Genomic DNA, 23090 nt, shown 5'->3' with positions numbered 1-23090 from the left:
AGCAGCTCACCAAGACCACACCCACGGCCCAGGCCACGGGGTCCCTCCTGCCTGAGGCGAGGCCCCCGACGGCTCAGCTGGGCGCTAAGAAGGAGGTGGCGTCCCAGCCTGGTTAAATACTGCGCCATGGACCAAGGAGTTTAACATGAACGAACAGTGTTTGGGAAAAAAAGGCAATTTAGAAGAGCAAAAAATGTATTTAAAATGCCAAAATGCCAAAACATAAAACGTTCACAGGGTGTTAAAGGGACTTGACTGACCCCTGCTGAGGTTCCAGCAGAAACAGACTCACAGGCCGCCTTTACATCAGGGCCGTTGTGAACCTGAGGCAGGGTAGACCCTCCCAGTGCCCCGTGGGCAAACAGAAACGCGCCTCCGCACCATGCAGATGGGCCCCTTAAACTACCCGCGGCAGCCCCCTGGGCTCTGACTACGCAAGGCATTTTTGAGCGCCAACTGTATGCCAGCCAGGTACGGCTCTGTCCTCAAGGAGGTCGGAGTCTCAGGATCTCACGGGGAGGGTGCGTCACACACCGTCCCCCGGCACGGAGAGCTTTAGGGAGGCACGGCCGCTGGGCAAAGGCCGGCCCCGATTTCAACCAGACAGGCCAGGGCGGCCTCGTGGAGCAGCGATGGGGCCAGTCTTGACACAGAAGCAGGAGTTTGCCGCTGGTCCAGGCCACGGAGGCAGGTGGTGGGAGGTGCAGTCTGGCCATCCGCCAAGACCTCCCGGGGGAGTGCTGTAGACGTGGAGCGTGTGAGCTCATCTGTGTTCTAGCAACAGCTCCCCGAGGCTGGACGGGAAGAAGCCGGCGTGGGGACCCTCACCCAGTGGCCTTCCGCCAGGGTTAAGAGCATGAGCTCTGCGGCCAGCCAGTGCCTGAGGTCACACTCACGGCCCACAGGTCTCGGGACTTGCCAATGCCAGGGTCTCAGCCACCTCGTCTGCGAACTAGGATTTCTGTGAGGACACCACGCCGGAACATGTGGCGCATAGGAACCCTCGGTGAGCAGTATTTATCACCACCTGCACCCAAGAGGGGACAGGGAAACATCTGGGGTTTGCCCTTCTTCTGTCCTGGTCAGTGCCCCTGGGGCATCTAAAACTCTACAGGGCTTGGTGCATGTCACAGCAGCACCCACGGTGCAAGAGAATGGCCTGGGCCCAGCAATTCGGGCCCCCCTTGGATGCCCGGCCCGAGACCAGAGGGTCCACACCCACACCTGAGGAGACCAGGCAGGGATGAGACAAGAGCAGTGGCCAGAGTCTGCCTGCAAAGTTGATTCCAACTCGGAAGCAGCTGGGCCCTCGAGGAATTTAAAGCCAGACGTTGAAATGGTGGCGTGTGTTTTAGCAGCAGGGTGGTTGGGGAAGAGCCCGGTGTAGACGGGCTGCTTGGAGTGGCAGGAGACGGCCGCTGGGACAGGAAGGCTGACAGAGGGCTGGACCGCACACCCCTGTACCTCCCTTCTGAGGGTCTGCACTCACCGCGGTAACACATGTCAACCCTCTTCCGGGATTTTAAATACGAGTCAGTCTGGGAACAGACAGAGGCCTGGGGAGACCCGGGGACCAGTCCAGACCCTCCAATACATGGGAAGCTGAATGAGTTCAGTCAACCTGCTTCTCTATTTTATGTACCTTCAAAGTCCCCGTAAAATCAAGTTCTGTCTAACAATAGGAAGGACGTGGGATTCCAGCCAAACGCAGCCTTCTCTCATCTTCCAGACAGAATAAATGTCCCAGTCCTCATCGCTCTGCGGCGCCCTTTCCTCTCATTTTACGATGCTTAAAGAGTCAGCTTTGTATAAATGTTATTCACACCCACATCTACCACCTTCTAGATGACAATTTCTTTGAAAGCAGAAATCATTTCTAATTCAGCTTCTGACCTTCTACTGCAGGAAGCAAAATTCTGTGCACTTCTCCTTAAACTCGTGGGAACAAACAAATTGTGTGAAATTAGTTGCACGCAAAGATTGAAAGTTTTCTAAGGCAATGTCCGCCAGCCTTCATAAATTTATATTTTAAAAATGGCTTCCAGTTAATGACTTTAGCATATGCTAAGAAATTCTCATGCATTATCTTATTTAATCCTTATAACAGAGAAAAGTATTCTATGCAAAAGGTTAAAACATCTTCTTTTATGAAATGGAAACAGAGGAAGATGTCAGACAAAACAGCATCACGTTACTTTTCAAAATGAAATAACTTCTCTGAGAATATGAGAAAAACTGGTTACCTAAGTTGAAAAGAATCGTCTTTACCATTATTCTAAAGCCAGGGCTTTATTTTTATAAGTAAAAGAGCATCTAAAGCTCCAAAATCATATTTTTCATTTTTAACTTAAACAGATGAAACAAATTTGGGAACCAAGTTGAAAAAAATCTCACACTAGGCTCTAATATGCCAAGTTTCAATCAAGTCTTTATGACTCTGTGATAAACTCCAGAAAGAAATAAAGATTAGAACACACACAAAAAAAATTTATAGTGGAAATGCTGACAAGCCATTTTCCACACGCAGAAAATGATGACGGTGATGACGACAGTGATGATGATGATAGCTTTGAAATGACCACCTTTAATAAGTCACGTACAATACATTCAAAAGTTAAATGAGCAAAGAAATCTTTTTCTAATTCTGTAACTCATAATACTTCAGAGACAGCAAGTGTCCGAAAGCATGGAAAGAAGTATGTTTTAAATGTAACACTTAACAGCATTAAAGGAACATCACATGGGAGATTCCTATTTATCTTCATGACTGAAACATTTTAACTGAAGAATGGCAATATTTGGTAAATTTAGTCAATTCTTACTGCATTATATTAACTAAAGACTCTAAGAAACTCTGCAAAAACTGATCAAATATACAACCCATGTAACATTTCAAGAGAGACACTTGGATGTTAGAAATATGTATCTTTAAGATAAATTTTATGTACTGCATTTTGAGAATAGTACATTAAACATTCTAAATGCTATTCGTCAAACTGTAACCCCTAGAGTCTGTGTGCAGACTGGTCTTTTCAAGAAACCCATTGCCCTCAGCACGTACATCTCATTTCCTGTAAGGGACTATATCCTTTGCTTTCTGTTGGTAACAGTCAGTTGTGACTCAGGTCAGCAGATTCCAGGGATGGACAGCTATCCCGGGGCACAAGGACCTGCGTCTGGAGGTGAACGCCTCTGCCCTTTAAGATTCTGTGCCGGGGCTTCCCTGGTGGCGCAGTGGTTGAGAGTCCACCTGCCGATGCAGGGGACACGGGTTCATGCCCCAGTCTGGGAAGATTCCACATGCCGCGGAGCGGCTGGGCCCGTGAGCCATGGCCTCGGAGCCTGTGCTCCGCAACGGGAGAGGCCACAACAGTGAGAGGCCCGCGTACCGCAAAAAAAAAAAAAAAAAAAAAAAAACAGTAAAAAAAAGAGAGTCCTCTTAAGCAATGTGGTAAGACTTCACTGAAATAAAGAGGATACCCTTGAATCATCATGCAGATTTCAGAAGGCATTATACATTAAACCCTTAATTTAGAAAGTCATTCCAAATATATCAAAAAGCAAAATTGTAGCTGTCGTCCTACAAACAAAAGTTTTGTTCACAAGTCTCTTAGTTGTTCTTTTGGGTAACAAAGTGTCTTCTGAACTAAACTATGAGGCAATGAATTCATTGAAGGGGCCACCTCCTCAATTCCCCAATTTTCAACCATCAGCTGTGAGTATTTTTAAACACATCCTCTGTAGAGACAGACTAGCTACATCCTACAGAGAGAACCTGCGGATTCACAAAGGCTGCTTCGCATTCCCGCAGCATCTCCATGGCTGTCACCCAGTCCGCCTAGCGCTTGAAACACCCAATGCTCCACCACATTTTAAATGAAAATGGATTATCAGTAAAATCAAAAACTGGGCCCACAAACTAATCAAAGACAAAAGTGTAAACATTAACATTCCATACAGAATTAAAATGTCTTCTAATGTCAAACATCAAGGCTTAGAAGAATTTCATGCCCAGTAAAAACTACCGTTGAACCTGGCAGCAAACTGATTGCATCGTACCTTTGCATCTGCTAAACACTTTAAACAAAGTTGACAAAGGCTGTGCACTGTCAAAAACTCACTCGCTTTCCTTTGACAAATTTGGTGGATGGGACAAGAATGGGCTCCCGCCGTGACGGCGGTGCTGCAGCCGCACTGAGGTCGAAACCTCCAGGGTCCTGCTCCAGCCAGCAGCAACCACGAGGCCTGTGACTCGGTTGGGAACTCCTTCCAACCAGAGACGTACAGATGGATGATTAGGTACGATTCTGAGGCCCAACAGGAGAGGCCTGACCACAGCCCCTCCCCTAGCTGATCCCAGGCAACTGGCCGGAGCCAGTGGGCGCACTGCTCAAACGGTGGGGAGACCCGGGCGGTATGGATTTCCAGGTGGGAAGCCAAGAGTCTACTTAGAGGTAAGTGAGGCTGCAGATGTCAGACACCCCATAATAGAGGTGGAACGGCCGTCCGGCATGTAGGTACTGAGCTGGAAGACAGGTCTGAGCCAGAGGTTAGACAGCGAGGCCGTGGGCGGGAGAGACCCCAGGCACAGGCTGCACACATGAAGGACAAGCCCTCGACACAGCACATGGTGGGTAAACTTCATCAATGTGGCATAGGAGGGACAATGTACCAATGACCTAACCTTCAATGTTTAGCCCAGAGCACTGTCTTAAAAAGTATATGTGGGAGGGCTCCCCTGATGGCGCAGTGGTTAAGAACCCGCCTGCCAATGCAGGGGACATGGGTTCGAGCCCGGGTCCGGGACGATCCCACATGCCGCGGAGCAATGAAGCCCGTGGACCACAACTACTGAGCCCACATGCCACAACTACTGAGCCCACGCTCCAAAACAAGAGAAGCCACTGCAGTGAGAAGCCCGCACACGGCAACGAAGAGTAGCTCCCGCTCGCCGCAACTAGAGAAAGCCCGCGCACAGCAATGAAGACTCAACGCAGCCAAAAATAAATAAAATAAAATAAAATAAATTTTTAAAGAAAGTATATGTGGCAGAAAAGTACAGAGTAGAAAGAGTACTAGGTTCAACAATAAACCCAATGCTAACACCAAAATATGCAGAAATCCTCACTCAAGGCCAGAATAATCAGGGTGACACATTTCTGCTATAGGTGCTTTTTGGTTGGTTGGTTTGGGGTTTTCTTTTCGCAAAAGGTTCTAGCATAAAAATGTCACATTTCTAACCAAAATATACTAGAACCTGTAACACCTTGTATCAGTCCTTCTGAAATTTCAAGTATAACACTTTTCAAAAGAATCTGACTTAGACCTTTGAATAAATTAGAAGTTTATAAAACGAGTGTCTGAAGCTCAGAGCTTTGCTTCTAAATAAATTAAAATCAGTGCTCTTTAAGTTAAAATGATGATGTTAGCCACAAAAGCTCAAAACTTAAAGTTTTGGAATCAATTTCCTATCAACAGCAACTCCTATAATTTTTGCCATCTTCCACGTGAAATGGGGTAAACTGTTCAATTCATCACAGGACGCACATACTAAGTGTAGCAGTTTACTTTTTAAATGTACTAAATTACTATGTTATTTAATAGGCCAGAAGCATCAGGTTATATCACCCTGCTGTATGTCATATGCTCTATTGCCTCCAGTTTTATTTTTCCTTTGAGGCTCTTTTCACGACTGAGATGAAGCCATTACACAAAGGACCATGAGCTCCCCGAGTTCCCGGCGCTCAGCCCGAGCCTGGGGCTTGGACCTTCAGCACATGCTTTTGCTGGAAGGGCAATGGTAAGGATGTGATGGGAGGACAGCAGGAGAAAGGATACAGGAATAAAAATCACTCACTGCTGATAAGCTAGTAATCTGCTGCTGCATCTGTCATGGGGATCCTGAAAACAGGTGTGCACCTGCTCTTCTGTTTATACCTGGAAGAGAATGAAATATGATCCATCATTTTGTTTCCCTTTCACTACAACTAAAGATTCTACCTACATACGAAATGAGTTAAATATGTTGCTGAACCAGGGTGATGACCCCCTTTCCTGAGCCCCGGCCACTGGCAAGATCACCCCAAGCCCAGGGACGGCCCTACAGGGAAGCTCCACGTGTGGAGAAGGGGGATTTCTGGTAACGGAGGCTATTATCACATTTTGGATGGCATCTGTAAATGTAAACGCTTATTTACACATAACTCCTTGTTGAAATGCGGCACCCCGAGTCCAGAGAGGACAGGCCCAAGAGGAGATGACTGCCTTCATGCGGCGCCTTTGCTGGTGTCAACGTGATGCTCGAGCAGCTGAAACTCAAGGCCGAGGACGACAAAATAAACGCGTCTATGTAATAAAACTGCACAGACTGTACAGGATTAGGAAATGTCTTTGCCCTGCAATGAAAATCAGTAATCATTACTAACAAAATAAATGTCAATAAAAACTCTCCTGCTCTAAATATGAAATCCTTTCATCTTAACACCAAACATCTATTTATTCTAAATGTATAGAATGTACTTTGTTAGAACCAGCTTAGTTTTTGGTTTTTCTTCCTGACTTTCTAAAAGATGTTACATGATTAAATTTTACTGTAATGAATGTTTTGAATTCTGGCCGTTTAAAAACTCTAAAATAACTGGGCAGTAAACATATTCAAGCCAAAATTCTAAACCTGTTTTAAAACATAGTTCTGAGGTGTCTGCTGCCTCATTGCACAGCCCATGTCACAGGGTAGAAGCTGATAGGACTAAGGGCCTAAAACAAATTCCCTCTCTCTTCACCGCTGCCGAGCGCCTCACCCTGCAGAGGCCTGGGAATTAACCAACTTTCCCTTCCTGATTAGTTTCCCTAGGATTCAGTCCCTTTTTACAAGACTCATAGAAAATAAATGCTAACAGCTTTCTTGAAAATATGCTTTTTGCCAGCACATAACCTTATGAATCGAAGCCGCATCTCCTGTCATCACCTCTTTTCCTGTCATCTTCCTGTCCCCCTTTCCCATTCTATTTCCAAATGATCTCCTATAAGTTCACTGAAACAAGGCATTTTTTTTCCCCAGAAGGTACTTCCTCCACATAGTATCCCTTGAGCATATTTTCATCGGTACTATAAAATCACGTTGAATTTATATTTAAATTATTCCAGTATTTTAGTATTAATCGCTGTCATTTTTAGGCCACACAAACGAAAGGCTTAACTGTGTGTACATATGTGCACGCATGCATGTACTTGTGTGCTGTGCACGCATGCATGTCACGTATGTGTACACACACACGCACACCACGCACGCACACACAGCAGAAAGTCCTGAACCATCGATCAGTGTCACCGTGCTGTCCAGCTGCCCAGCCTCCTGGTTAGGGTAGGACACGGGGACCCTGGAGAAGCTCTGCTCGGACAGCGGACTGCCCGACAGTCTCCCTGGGGTCACCATTACCAGACGCAGTGCCAGCTCTGTCCTGCGGACCGACCACACCTTCAGCGTCCGTCCCAGGAAGCGGACAGTGCTCACTGCTCTGTCGTGACCTGAGCGGGACAGAGCAGGAAGGACCGAGTACCTTCATCCAAAACACCAGAACCGCACCTCGTCCAGGAAGAAGTAACGCTGGAAGCCAGAGGCATTTCCGAGCCAAGCGACCCAGGGGAACCAACGCCCAAGGAGGTGGATTTTACTTCATTTAAAGGCTAAATATGGTTTCTGAAGAAGGTGTTGAACTCTGACGTAACCCATCGGCTTGACCAGCAATTACAGCATCAGAATAATTAAACTTGCATCTAACGGACCGGTTGTCACTTACTGCATCCATCCCCTCCTTTTACAGGAAAATAAGCGTCTGCTCAGGAAGGGACAGGCAGTACTGCCCAGGTCATGCCGCTGGCCAGCGCGACGGCCGTCCAGACGAGGGGTCCCGCGCCCCGTCGGCCCCAGCGCTGGGCTGCCCGGCCCGCCAGCTCCGTCCTGATGAAGCGGCCGCAAGCGCTGTGGCTTCTGTCTGGGCCCCGTCCCGTCCCGCCCTAGTGACCAACTCGAAAGGCCTTCACAGCGGCGGGGGTGAGGGGCACCCTTAAAGTCACCCCCAGACGCTGCCACCGCCTGCCACGCTGAGGAGCCCGTGCGGCGAGAGGCTTCTTGGAGGTGGGTTCTTGGAGTCTGGGAAATGAAAACTGCCGTCCTGCGAGAAGGGGTGCCAAACGGAAAGGGCAGGGCTGGGCTGCCCACTAGACTCTGGCGGGTGCGCCGGCGGGCGACTGGGAGACACTCGCACCAGAAAACCAGCGATGCTCCCTGCGCTGCAGCAAAGCTGCGCTTCTGAGCCGCTGCCACGCGCTGGGAAGGGCTCCAGCCCCACGTCCTGGGCGCCGTGATCCTGGGCGATCCAGGGCCTCAGATCTCCCGAGTCTGACACTTCGTGACTGAAATCGCAGGGCTAGGAGACATCCTTGCCGTCGCAAGGAGCCTGTGCTCACGTGGGCTCGGCGTGTGAATTACAGATGGTAATTTAGAGATTAGACAGTGACTTGCAACATCACCACATCACACCTGTCAGAAAACTAACAGGAAGAACTGGAAACCCCCGGGAAAGATGCACATTGCAGCTCTGTGACATGACCTCGAGAAAGCTGAGCGCTAAAGTGTACCGAGCAGAAAACTATCCGAAATGGCTCTGCTGCCCTCTGGTGTAAGTTTCCGGGAGCTTCGCCGAAGCACCAAGGCCGGAGAAGGGGCGGCACCTCGGCGCTTCCTCGGGACGCCGCGCCCCCGCGCCCCCGCGCAGAGACGGCGCTGCGGCCCCCGCGTGGGCGCGGAGGGCCCGACACCGTCCCTTCGGACCTCCAGACGCGCCCCTGTCGCGCTGAGCGGCCTTTCCTCGCACGTCACACGAGGGCGCTCGCACCACCCACCTCCCCAGGCGGCAGGAGGCCGCGGGGCCACGCGTGGTGGATTCAGCGGGGCACCCAGTCATCCACTGCAGAGCGGGACACCCTCCTCTCGTCCTCCCAGCCCTCCCGCCACTGACTAGCATTCCTCCCCAGCTCCCGACGGCGCGGCTGCGGTACCCAAGCAGGCAGGGGCGCCGCGGAGCAGACGCCGTAAGGAGCCTGCCCGGCGCCTCAGGACAGACCCGCAACTCCCAGTGACAACAACGGGACCCCAACGGGACCTTCTCCTCCAAGCTCCGCCTGGGCACACGAAGGGCGGAGCCGGAGGCCTGTGCCGACGCGTGGCCTCGGGGTGAGCGCCGGGACCCCAGGGACCCCAGCGAGGACGCGCTTTCCTCTGTGTCCACGTGGCACACACGTCTTCTCTTCTCTCGCCTCCGAAGAAGACCGATGTGCCGGGTGTGGGCTGGGACGCCCTCTAGAAACAGAGCGAGCGGCACAAAACCCAGGCCCACAGCCCTCTCTCCCCCAGGGAGGAGGCTCCCGCCCGGGCGAGGAGCAGGACGGACGGTGGGTGGGCAGGGACGGGGCGCGAGGTCCCCACCAACAGGAAGGGCAGCGGGAAGGGGGCCAACTCAGCAGCGCCCAGACAGACGAAGGACTCAAGACCCAGAAGCAAGAGTTCTCAGCTCAGCTGCATCCTTTTATGAGAATTCGTTTTCATACAATTCCATAATACTGAATGAAATTTTAATTAATCTGGCTTTACACCCCTTGCCCTCAGCCCGACATGAGAAGGGGTGGGCCCCCCAGGGACGCGTTCAGACCCACCCAGCCTGTCCCCGCGTCTGCCCGGTGCCAGGCGCAGGCTAAGATGAGGCATGGGGCCGGGCTCCCCACGTCTCCGTGCCAGACAGCAGCGTGTGGTGGGAAACGACGTTCTAAAGCCTAAAGCATAAACACAGACCCTGTCAGCAAATTGAATATCATTGTGATCCGTGGTTTCCACACGGGACACACCACCTGCTTGTGCTCTCAGAGGTCAGGTCCTCCAGGAGGGAATTTTAACTTAGCACCTAATACTGACCACAATCAAACTATCCAGAACACACTTCTCCTATTTCCCTTAGACGATGATGGAAACAAAAACCCACTTTCCTGCCTTCCGGGTAAACGCTGAGAGACCAATCCTATTTTCAAAGCTGAACCGTATGCCCATTAACCAACTACCCGCATGGGGTAAAATGCTGTGCTGATAACAGGAAAGGGGGCTAATGATGACTCTTTTCCCCAAAATGGAAATAGAGCCCATTTTAAAATGCAAGCTGGACTATCTACTGCATTTTCTTAACTCAGCAGAAGCCCTTTTGCCAACAATAAAATCCACAGAGAGACGTCCACAACCAAAGCAATCACCGTGGACACCCATCTTGGGGGTTGCCCGGTGTACGTGCACGAGGGGCCCTAAGAGCGCCCTCCCGACACAGGCACTGAGCCCGGCGGAGCCACGGGCCGTCCTGGAATTACATGGGCTAGAGGCTGGGTGGGTGAGGAAAAGAGACGCTGCGAGAAGCACGCCCCCCAGGCCCTGGTCTGCCCTTGGGAAGGGCCGCTCCTTCCCTCTGTCCGGAGCCGGCTGCAGACTCTGGGAAGAGCCGAGGCCGGGAACCCGGAGAGAGGCCGGGGCGTGCTCTCATCCACTGCCGGGTGTGGCCTCCCCACCGGCTGGGGCCAGTGACCCCTGGTTCCTCCTCTATAGTTCGCAAAAACGCACGGACTAGTGCAAGCTATTTTGCTTTTTCGGCTGTTGTTACAATACCCACCAAGTGTAAGTTTTGAAGCAAGCAGCACAGGAGTCTCACGAAGAGGGGCGAGACCTCAAGGTTTAGGACCAGGAACCTGCAGGTCCCAGTTACAAGGCCAAAGCGGCAGTGATTTTAACATCATTGCCCTCATCTCAAACCTGCTTGCTTAAAAAAGTTCTTTGTCTTGTTCCGTTCATAAAAATGTTTATTTACAAACGCTACTAACTTCCAAACCATGTTTCTGTCCTGTCTGTAAGACGACTTCACTCCCCCAAAACCTCGGGGCCCCTGCCACAAATATGCCCGCAGTTCCGGTCTCACAAATTACACTCACACTTCTTGGTCTAGCGGAGCTCAGTGGAATCTGGTTTGTTAAATCTCATCATTTCATTCCCCAGTTCAAGCCATGGTTCTAGTCTGTCCTCGTCTTGAAGGGAACGAGAGTTGCACTTAGCAACTAATAACAGGACCATAATGAGGCCGAAACCATGCCCCATAGGGTTAAAAGGCCTGTCCAGAAACCATGCCCACAGGGTTAACAGCAATGGGTGACCAACAGAAACCCTCGAGCTCGTCCTACAGAACAGCAGGTGAGGGAAGAGCTGGTCAGGACCCTCACGGGTAACGCGTCCCGACCAAGCTCGCCTGATCTTTGACTCCCTAGCCAGCGCTATAGGTAACGCCTCTGACGTACGGGTTCCTTGGTTACTGGGGCTTCAGTCCCCAGCCTTGGGGAGCGAATCTGAGATGTGCTCTCCCGTCTCGTCATGAATAACCCCATGGCATCTCAGCGTCTGGCAAACGGACCTAGTTTGGTAACAAGGCCCACTCATAAATCCACATGAACTAAAATTCTACATTTTACCTGAAAAAACAGCAGGTGTCCCTGATCATCACTGAAGATCGTCATTGAAGACCAGGGACAAGTGGCTGACTAAGCCACAGGCCAGCTGCCGTCCATCTCCTGCTTAAAAACGTGAGAGGAGCTCCTTATAAATCGTAACTCAGAGGAGCCACGCTTGCAGCAGATAAAATGTAGAGTCTCCAGTTAACCTGGTGCTCGTTTTCCCAGGCAGTGAGGAAGCCTGAAGCAGGTAACAACACTTTCCCCATCCCCGGCCACCGAGGGCCCGCCGGGTGCCTCACGTCGTGGCCCGACTTCTACAGCGAGGAGCCTGAGGGCGGGGAGCCGAGGATCACGCCCAGGACGCAGGTCTGAGCCCAGGCCGCCCACTCTAACAGCTCTTGAGAGGCGTATGCTCGGCTAAGCCATTCCATGTGAACAGTTCCCTAAAACAAGGGAGAAATCAGTATAGATCCAACGTTCAAACTTGAGGGCCCACTTTTTAATCAAACACTCTGTAAGCAAGCACGTTGAGTATCACAAAAATATTCAGTTTACTGATAACACTACATATCTAATTTCCTAAAATTATTCAAAACACTTCTTTGGCTAGAATTATATGAAAAACAGAAGGAAGTCAGCACAGTTATAAATAACCGTGAGCTTTAGGGATCTGCTCTGCACAGATGGCAAGCACTCATGGAGGTTAGGGTGAGGGGGTGCTGGTGCACAACAGACCCTGGGTTGGGAGCAAAGGCATGTTCTCACCTGTAAGCAAATCTAGGGAGCAGACATGACGTTTACTTCTGAAAAGAAGAGCTCAGAGTGAAGCTGCCTGGATGAAAACTGCCTCCCGACTTCTTCCAAACTTCACCGAGAAAACTGCTGAGGTCCCAGAAAGGAATTAAAGGCATTCTGATGCACTTGACATCACGGTGCTGCCACGAGGCCAAGAGTGCCCGGCCCTGCATGCCCTACTCCACCTGGGGGAGGAAGGGCTCAACCCACTGAGGAAGCAGAAGACCAGGCCTCCAGGGGGCAGCTGGTGGCTACTCTGCAGCTTCCCTTTGTCTATGAATAAGCCTCTATGTGCAGCCCTCCTGCCAGGCTCCCTTGGAGCTTATGGAGGAGACGGCCACAGAGTGCAGACCTGGACCCAGTGCTCGTGTTGCAGGAACTGCAGGGCACACACAGACGCTCTGGGCTAATTCCAATAACGTTCCAGGGGAAGTGAGTTTTGATTTTAATCTCGACTCAAACAATGTCATACAACTTCAAGTAAGCAAGATTTTAAAAATCTGTTTAAAATGGAACAGTGGGCAGGTAAGAGACTCTTACAAATGCAGAGAAGCACGGCTCCGGCTGGACTGTGTACCTGAATACTGAACACAGAGCACGGCAGCTCGGTCGTGGGCCACGGCAAACTGCCTGATGAGCCTGCTTGACAGAGGACTCTCCAAAGGGCACTCCTCACTTCAAGGAGGATAAGAGAAAATAATTGAGATAGTCCAAAGTGGCGTTAGAAATAAAAAATAAACCAGAAACAAGGTGAATGTTTCCCTATTTACATGTATAACTTTACTCCATAACATTTATATATATGTTTACATAAATTTATATATATATATATATATATAAACTCTTATTCAAAACCATGAAATACCACCTATATGCTGCCTACAAGAGACTTACTTCAGAGCTAAAGACATACACAGACTGAAAATGAGAGAATGGAAAAAGCTATTTCATGCAAAGGAAACTACAAGAACACAGGAGTAGCAGTAATCGTATCAGACAAAACAGACTTTAAAACAAAGGCTAAAAAAAAAAACAAAGAATGGCATTATATAATGATAAAGGGAGCAATACAAGAGGATATTATACTCATTAACATATATGAACCCAATACAGGAGCTCCTAAATATATAAAGCAAATAGTAACAGATACAGAGGGAGAAATTGACAACAATACAATAATGGTAAGGACTTTAACACCCCACTGACATCAGTGGACAAATCATTCAGACAGAAAATCAATAAGGCAACATTAGTCTTAAATGACACAACAGAGCAGTTGGACTTAATAGATATCTACAACATTCCATCCAAAAACAGCAGAATACACATTCTTTTCAAGTGCACATGGAACCTTCTCCAAGATAAATCATATGCTGGGCTACAAAACAAGTCTCAACAAGAGACTGAGGACAGAAATTCTATCAGGCATTTCTCCCAACCACAATATCATAAAACTGGAAATCAATTACAGGAAGGAAAATGAGAAAAGCACCAACATGTGGAGACTAAACAACATGCCACTAAAAAACAAATGGGTCAATAAAGAAATCAAAGAGGAAATCAGAAGATACCTCAAGACAAATGAAAATGGAAACACAACTTTCCAAAATCTATGGGATGCAGCAAAATAAGGTCTAAGAGGGAAGTTTAAAGTGACACAGACCTTCCTCAAGAAACAAGAAAATCTCAAGTAAACAACCTAAACTTCCATCTAAAGGAATTAGAAACAGAAGAATAAACAAAGCCCAAAGTCAGCAAAAGAAAGGAGATAATAAAGATCAGAGAGGAAATAAATAACATAGAGACAAAAAACAATAGAAAGGATCAATGAAACGAGAGATTTTTTTTAAAAGATAGAACAAAATTGACAAACCTTTAGCCAGACTCATCAAGAAGAAAAGAGAGAGGACCCAAATAAACAAAAACAAGAAATGAAAGAGGAGAAATTAAAACCAATGCCACAGAGATAGAAAAAAACATTAGAGAATCCTATAAACAGTTATATACCAACAAACTGGACAACCTAGAAGAAATGGACAAATTTCTGGAAACATACAATCTTCAAAACCTGATTCAGGAAGAAATACACAATCTGAATAGATGGATCACTAGCAGTGAAATTGAACTTGTAATTTACAAACTCCCAGCAAACAAAAGTCCAGGAGGGAACAGCTTCATGGGGGAATTCCACCAAACATATAAATAGCTAATACCCATCCTTCTCAAACTATTCCAAAAACTTGAAGAGATGAAACATTCCCAGATTCATCTACAATGCCACCATTACCCTGATCCCCAAGCCAGACAAAGATACTACAAAAAAATTACAGGCCAGTATCACTGATGAATACAGATGCAAAAATCCTCAACAAAATACATGCAAGTTGAGGGCTTCCCTGGTGGCGCAGTGGTTGAGAGTCCGCCTGCTGATGCAGGGGACACTGGTTCGTGCCCCGGTCTGGGAAGATCCCACATGCCGCGGAGCGGCTGGGCCCGTGAGCCGTGGCCGCTGAGCCTGCGCGTCAGGAGCCTGTGCTCCGCAGCGGGAGAGGCCACAACAGTGAGAGGCCCACGTACCGCAAAAAAAAATAATAATAAAAATAAAATAAAATAAATAAATAAATAAAATGTGAAACTCTTCAGCAAAGGGAAACAAGAACAAACTTTTCTCACAATAAGTCTACTCTGTGCTGGCCACTAAGGAACCACCACCAGTATTTTTCACGTTTTGAATTCCTATGAATTATACCCAACTCAGGAGAAGAAACGTCAGCACATTCCCCACCACAAGCACCATGTGAAAACACGCGAGAGGCACAGAAAGGAAGGAGTGAAGGAAGAAGAAAACGCTGAATTTGCACTTCGACGAACGTGAATTCACAAAACGACAGAGTGAAGCTAAACAAAGGTAACTCAGACAGGGAACCCCTCTGCATTTTGTATCTCAGACTACATTGCGCTAACCAGATTGTTTGTGAGTAGCCGGCTTAGTACTTTTTTTCTTAACAAGTCCGAAATACAGCGGAGGAGCCGATAAGACACAGGAGCTAAAATAAAACAGAAAACTGGTCTATGAGGGCGAACTTATATGGCGAGTTATTTCAAGGAGACGCGCAACTTAAAGGCAGTTTTGGACGATTCATTCATGCAGATACAGGTGTGCAGCATTTGGAAGTGAGGAAAACCGCCAAGCTTATTCTTATCCTGCTAAAAAGTGAATTCATATTTTTAGTAAGAGTCCTGTTGTAAAGTCTACCTTCTATCCTGAAATAAAATAATGTTTCACATGAAAATAAACCACAAGCCGTTTAGTTTTAAACAAGATAGGAGCCATGGTGTGAGCAATAATTTCTTTATTGCTGGTATAGCTGGGAGTTTACTAAACTTTACTTCTATTTCTTAAGATAAAAAGGAATCTAAATTCTCCTGAGTGATAAACCCACACGTACACAACCTTCCTGAAAGACTGTACCGGGGCGGCACTGACAGATCCTTTCCCACGCCGGGGCGCTGCTGAGACCTCACCGGGGCGGCAGGGTCAGCCTCCACCAGGGCCATCTGATTTTCGAACATGGATGTAAGCAAGCAGAAGGCCTGCGCGGACCGGTCGTGAGAGAATTAATGATGAACTCGGACTGCGGACACAGCTTTAGCTGTGCTGATAGTCACGCTGCTTGCAGAGCCCCGTGTGGTCCCCTGAACTCTCACACCCACAGTCTCAGTAAGCAGCCACTACAGCGCCGTTGGGAGAAAAGGATAAACCACAGTACGGACAGGTGCACTGTGCAGACTCTACGCACAGTGAGCGGCTACGACTGACCTCACGACCACTGGTTTTGCTCATCACAGCACACGAGCCAGCAACTTGAATGCGGGGGCTCCTGAAATCCTAATTTCCAGCAAGGAGCAGCAAACAAGCAATACGGCAGGGGTGCTCCCTGCCGCCTCCCTGAGTGCCTGCTGCACACAGGCTGGGGCCGGGGCTCGACACCAGCACACCAGGACATTAGGAGGGAGCAGACAGGCCCGGCCACTGGGGCCCGCAGCTCAAGGCCCGGCCCACGGAGAGCTGACCCGGCCCAAGCCCGCGGACTAAACACATGACACGGCTGTGAACGTGCTGGGAAGCGCAGCGTCCCTGTGAGAACACAGAGCCTGGTCTAGGGGACATCCAGTTGGGTCTTAAAGGATAGACCAGCGGGATAGGGGGGCAGGCGCGGGCACTGAGGCCAGTGGAGGCTTGGAGGGTTCAGGGACTGTCACATGAGCGGACAGATGACAAGGGAGGGGTGACATCCCACGAGGAGGTGAGGTGTGGCCTGGGCCCCACCCCAGGCCGGCCGGGATCCCTCAGAGCACAGGGTGCAGGCGGCCGGCTCAGAAGTGGCCTCGGCTGTAGGGCCCACGGGGGGCCGGGGGGGTGGGCAGGAGTCGGTCAGCCCCGCAGCTCAGTGGACACCAGGAGGGGCGAGGAGACGTCGCTCAGCCTGACAGGTGTGAGGGTGACCAGGCACCACACCAAGACTGCGGCGAGAACACGGGCAGAGCCGACTTCAGGGTCCCTGACACGGCCTAGCCGAGCCCCAGAACAAGGAGGGAGGGCGTCAGGCTGCCAGCGGGACTGGGGACGCCAGGAGAGGCCAGGGCGGCGTGGCGGTAACCCGCCAGCCTGGTGAGAGCAGCTGGCGCTGGGGACCAGCGCATCTTGTCCTCCTCACCTCTGACCTCCACACGCGGCAGGCAAAGCAAACTTTTAAAGTTACACAAAGTTCACACCAAAGATCCTTTGAACGTAGGTCTTACCCTTGCAACGTAAAATGCCCTGCAGTTCAAAGTCTGCCAACTTAAATATGAATAAACCCGCTGAGCTTCCAGTCCGCAAGCAGCTGGCATTCTCAGAAGAAAGATTAATTTTAAAAGAAAAAGAGAAAAAAGTGTCCTGATCTTCCCAGCTCCAGGGCACCGAGAATTGCGCTGGACCCACGTGAGAGGAACAGGTGACGCACAACCTTGGCGACCTGAGGGTCCCTCTGCCTGTGTCCCAGGGGCCAGTCCGATCACTTATAACCTCTCAGCACATCCCAGGGTCTGGGTTTCCTAGACACCCACTGTCCAGGGAAGACAGGGAGCTCAAAGGGCCACAAGCTGGGCCCAACTCAACTCTGGACGGAGGTTTTTCTCCCCCCTGACGTCACAGGAGGTCAGCACATCGGCCCCCGCGAGACCCCACACAGGTGGGCTTCCCCTCGGGCGGGCTCCACGCCTGCGTGACGGCTGCACAGAAGACCCTGCCGGGCGGTGCTGACAGGCTGGAGACTGATCGACAGCAGCGTGCACATCAAGGCACACACAGATCTGCCATTTCTTCTTTGTTTTTCCGTTTACAAACTAGACGCAGGCTGTAATCTGATTGATCAGCCGCCTCTGGTTTCACCAGACCTGGACTCAGAACGGCCTCCACAGACACCTCTGTCCCACATGCGCCTTGGGCATGAAGCCAAACAGCAGCCTCAGCCACTGCCCAGGCTGTTCTCGGGTCCTCAGCCTCCAACACCAGCCCCAGGGAGACCAAGCGAGTCTGAGCAGAAGTGGGATCACTGCTCCCTGAGGGACAGTGGGGACCCAAGGCCTCAGACCCACTAGTCAGCTCAAGTTCGGGCCAGGCGCTGTTCCGGACCAGGCAGGGGCACCTGTGCAGAGACACGACTGCCTGCTGCGCAAGCACAGAAGGGCTGCAGCCGCACCAGCAGCCTCCTCAGGTCTCCCACCCCAGCAGGGCCAGAGGCTGCTCTTTAGTCATCTCCAGAGCTCTCCAAACTCTGTGTGGAGCCAAGGGGAATGAGATCACGACATCACCCTCTGCCCTACTGCAGAAGTCAAGATCTGCCTAGATTTGGGTGAAGAAAATTAATCTCGCTTTTTTAATTAAATAGACTTTAAAATAACTGGCCAAAATTATCAACCTTAAGACATAAAATATGCAGTCCTAAGAACACTTACACTTACGGTTATGTCAGACAAAGATAATTCGCTTTATTTTAATCATTCTAGAAAAACAATGAACCTAATTTAGGAAGGAGGCTTTCTCCATACGGCCGTGGCGGAGTCCGTGGTACTTACAAACCACAGTCACAGGGCGCCAGGCTCAGGACAGGAAGTGTCACTTCAATCTCTTCTCCTGTGTCCGGTGCCTTTGTGGAAGGAGGCTAACAGCTGACCCAGTGGGATGTTGTAGGAAATGCATGTTGCTGGAAAGCTCAGATCACGAATCAAGAAAAATCCTTAGGCTTATACATTATAAAGCACAAGGTTAGAAATAAACATTAGACCCTATATCATGAGGCCTGTAGGGACAGAGATGGAGTCTCAAGGATAGATCCACAGAAAGGGGGTGAGGAGGAAATGGTCTACTTAGAGATAACTGTGAATTCCTAAAGTGGGCTTATTACTTCATAATAAATGAGTATTTACACAAGAAATAATGAAAGCCAGGCAAACACATTAGGAAAACATAGATCTAACGGATAAAGGCAATTTCTGACCTGCTTTAAAAAGGAACAGCTTACAGCCATTTACCTATATATACACACATATATCACAAACTGAAAGAACACCAACCACGATAAATCTGAAGGCGAGCAGAGCAGAGACACACCTGCTGTAACAAGAAAATGAAGGACGCAGGTGCCTAGGAAAGAGAATCCATGGCGGGATTAAACAGTAAAAGCAGTAGCTTCCCCAGCTCCTCCGGGGGCAGAGCTACTCGGCACCTGGCGACGGGGACAGGCGTGGGGACGGAGGGATGACGAGCGGGCTCAGTGGAAAAGCCGCGGACCCCTGGGCAGCCCCCGCTGTGACATTGCCAATGGGCTGGAGAGCCGCAGCCCGCTGTCCACTAAGACAGGCCTCCACCCGCCCCACCCCGCCGCTCCCACAGGACCTGCCTCGTCCGGGACCCTGGCTTCTCCTCCCTCTCCCTCCACCCCCTGCTCGGGGAGGGGGTCGCTGTGGGCCTGAGCCCCGTGGGCGGGTCTGCAGGGCATCACCTGGCCAGCTGCATGGCTTGGACTCCACCCCACTGGTGCGGAAACTCTCTCTTTCCTCAGGTCAACGTGTGTCACACAGTGATAATGGTGTCCTTCCACCAAACCGAAGGTCCGAAGCTGGAGAAGCAAAACACGTCTAGACACGCAAGACCACGTGTAGACACAGGACTCTCACCAGGTGGTCGGATGCAAAGCAGGAAGCCAAGGAGAAGAGTGAGCAGGGAGCCGACAGGGTGAGAGGCGGTGCCCTGGCTGCTCTCCTCTGGCCTCCAATCCTTCCCTCCCTCATGCCCCCACCCGGGGGCGTCCTCCTAACGGCACGTCGGGGGGCAGTGCCGACTTGAGGTGCAGACACAACCCAGCAGTCACTCGTCTTCTGCAAAACACTGGACCAAGCACGGTGTGCTCCCGTCCCCAGCGCCGCACGCCTGGTCTCTCCAAACACAGCACAGCGGACACAGCCCAGAGCTCCTAAAACCCTTGGAATCTCCTGATGAGAGTGACCATGGTGTTGCCTGTTATGTTAATGAGGTGACTTCTGGAAAGCCCTCAGGTCACCTAAGGATGGGGACTGGTTGCCAGGGGAACCACCGCTGACCTCGGGGGAGGGGTGCAGGGGCTGGAGACGGACTTCAATCACCACCGCCAAGGATCGAATCAATCCTGCCTAAGCAATGAGCCTCCATGAAAACCCCAGAAGTACAGGTTCAGGGAGATCCAGGTGGGTGACAACATCCTCCCTGGGGTGCGATGCGCCCCACGTCCATGGGAACAGAAGCTCCTGTGCTGAGGACGCCCCCAAACCTTGCCCTGGCAGCTCTTCCTCTGGCTGCTCGCCTGTATTAATCAAGCAGAGGAAGGGGCCGTGGGAACCTCTGATTTGCAGCCGAGTCAGGCGAAGTTGTGGGTGACCTGGGGACCCACTACCTGCGACTGGCATCTGAAGTGAGGGGCAGTCTCGTGGGACTGAGCCCTTAACCACCTCCAGGTAGACAGTGTCAGAACTGGGTTAACTGTGGGACCCCCGCTGGTGTCGTGCTGACCGGCTTCCTGGGGGACCCCCTCCCCCCGGTCTGGGGACAGAAGCATCAGAAGAGTGCAATGTGAAAGCCAAGGAGACGCACAGGAGGAAGACCTGGGTTACCATCTCACGCGAGGTCTCTCCCAAGTTATATCAACAGCCACTGTTTTTAAAAGAGAACAGTATCCATGCTTTGTGAAGTAAACCTCAATTGCTCACCGAAAATCTGGTAAATGGAACATTTATAAATGGAATATTTCCTGCCATATCAATAAACAAAGGATGTCACAGTCACCAAAGATTGCGGCCCTGCCTGCAGCTTGAGCCAAGGAAGCTCAGGGCTGAAAAGAAAGCTGCGTCTAGCAGCCATCAGGCTGCAGCCACTCCCCGCGGCGAGCCCTGGCGAGCCCTGAGGCAACTCAGCCCGAAAATACTGGCCCCAGGTAGCTGAGGTGCACGTCAAAGGAATGACTTCACTGAGGCCAGACTCTTGCGTCTTCCATAGAAAAGCGCTGAATTCCTTAACTTGAGATGCCTGGATTTCTTTGATGTTCCGACTAGCTGCCCTTTGCTGCCAAACTCCTACATACCCTGGCCCTCAGCCTCCCAGCCCCTCGCCTGGTAGGAGCAGTTCTCAGAGTTCCCTGAAATGCCACGTCCCGGGCCGCAGTCCTCATTTTGCCCCAAATAAAACTTAACTCACAGCTCTCACGTTGTGCATATTTTTTTAAGTCAACAAAACTAAGTTTTTAAAAATATCAAATATCTTCAAATTTCTCCAAATACGTAGATCTGACACCAGTGGTTGTACGCGATTTTACAGAGGACCGAGGCTGTCTGCAGGCGAGGCCCCGCGGGTAGGAAAACCCCACCCGGCGCTGGAGGTACGGCCTCAGCAAAGGATACAAAGCAATAGTGGAACAGAGACCTTTGTGCACGCGCTCACTTAGTCATAACAACGTCTGAAAACTGGAGTTAGCCTGTGGTTCTCACCTGGCCATCCACACAGCCGGTGACCAGCTGCAGCCTTCGCTGGTCCACAAGGAGACTCAGGAGGGGAGAGGCTATTGGGGGGGGCACGTGCGTTCTTAGCTTTAAAGGTGCCTGACAGAGTTTAAACTGGGAGCCAGCACTTTTACTGATGGTATTTCTTTTAGTCACATGTGAACTATTCCAAAGTGAGTTCTTCACCAGGAAGTAGAAACTGTAAGTGAACACAAATTTCGGAAAGTGCATGAGTGTGCGAAGACAGCGGTCGGAACGGCCCGGGGGAAGCCTGGGGGGTCATCCCAGTCCCTCCATGAGTCACTAACTCCCAGAGTGAGAATAGCACCAAACAACATTAAACACGCAGCAACAACGATTCTTAAGTAAGAAACAATAAGACTACGGAATTAGTGGTGAAAACAGCAATTAAACGAATGTCTCTTTTTTAAATCGTTGCCTAGGATGTCATTTCATTTAAAACTTACTGTGAATCCAGAGTGTCAAGGATTTAGAAGGAGAGTTAGGATACATGAATATTGAAAACACTGCACGTCCTAAATAAACTTTATAGATGACATCAAAATCAAGTTTATAATTGTTTTCTTAACAGTCAAATAAAGTCCCCATAGTTAATTTCAGGAAAATAATTCCAAGAAGTATGCTCTATCCCTGAGACTGATAAATGGATTCAAACCCCCTTGACTGTCACAGCTCCGGCTTACAGGTTAACATGTATGTATTAGGTTACACATAGCCCACGGACAGAAAACAGGTAAAAGTTTTAAGTTACCTGTTAACACTGATGAGCTGTATGTTAATGATCCCATGCGATGGTCCCAAACCTTTGGACAGACACACGTTTCTTTAGAAGAGGTCAAAATTTTGCCATTATTGCTATAGTTTGAACTAATACTTCTACCAAATTACAAATTAATTTATGTGAATGGTTATCTAAAGGACAAAATAATAAGCATATAAATAATAAAACTACAGAAATACAATTCAAGATATCAGCATCATACACACAGGAAATAAACATTTCCAGAAATAACAACCTATAGTTTTGGAAGACCCAGCCAGACAAGAGAAGGTTGGAGACGTTTCCAGCACTTCATCAACACTGCCGAGAAGAGGGGACAAGGTCACTGTCACCTGTATCCTGACGACAAAGGACCAGTTACTAAGCGACAGGCGCACCCTCCTGTTTTCCAAACATCCGCTCTAATTCTCACCCCCCTTGAGGAGACGGAGGCCATCATTTCCATTTTCCAGATAAGAGAGGTCAGGCGAGCTCGGTTAATCTGTCAGCAGCAGCTGGTAAGTGGCGAGCTGGGGTTCTGGCCCCAGCAGTCTGCTCCAGAGCTCTTGCAAGTGCGAGATTTCAAGGTGACAACAGAAGCATTTTTACAATCTCTCTCCTCTCTCGCTCTCTCTGCAGATGCCTGTTAATCACCCCCAACTTTCCTTCAGCCACAACATAGGACATCCTCACTTTGTCAGTTAGAAAATACTCACAGTGCACTGACTCGGAGGTGAACGGGAACTGAGCTTGCGTTTTGCGTTATTTCCTTCTTAAGCCTAATTTAGCTCTGAATGAATCTTCTGATATTGGAAAGTGGCCCTGCTGCTGGGCCCCTAGGATATACTGTGGAGGTAAATTAAGGTGCTAGCTCTCCAGGGCCCTGGATTCCGGGAGAAGGAGGGTC

The 23090-nt window shown here is 49.9% G+C and overlaps 1 protein-coding gene across 1 annotated transcript in view; it reads right to left on the bottom strand.

Moving 5' to 3' along the window:
• Positions 1 to 555: 555 nt before the first annotated feature.
• WDR27 (WD repeat domain 27) overlaps positions 556 to 23090 on the bottom strand; it is a gene marked incomplete at its 3' end in the record, with an annotated part of 47103 nt that continues 24568 nt past the window's right edge. Inside the window, 15 exon segments of the mRNA XM_082855446.1 lie at positions 556 to 740; positions 1144 to 1224; positions 4122 to 4307; positions 6278 to 6319; positions 6322 to 6386; positions 6388 to 6395; positions 7439 to 7527; positions 8222 to 8415; positions 15803 to 15924; positions 16151 to 16219; positions 16790 to 16854; positions 18455 to 18536; positions 19410 to 19493; positions 21391 to 21461; positions 22175 to 22226. Coding sequence (XP_082711572.1) covers positions 556 to 740; positions 1144 to 1224; positions 4122 to 4307; positions 6278 to 6319; positions 6322 to 6386; positions 6388 to 6395; positions 7439 to 7527; positions 8222 to 8415; positions 15803 to 15924; positions 16151 to 16219; positions 16790 to 16854; positions 18455 to 18536; positions 19410 to 19493; positions 21391 to 21461; positions 22175 to 22226 — 1395 coding nt within the window.

The sequence above is a fragment of the Leucopleurus acutus genome (genome assembly GCF_964270905.1).
Source record: "Leucopleurus acutus genome assembly, chromosome: 15".
Taxonomy (NCBI): domain Eukaryota; kingdom Metazoa; phylum Chordata; class Mammalia; order Artiodactyla; family Delphinidae; genus Leucopleurus; species Leucopleurus acutus.
Note: the sequence above shows the minus strand (reverse complement) of the source record. Positions and strands in the feature narration are given on the sequence as shown.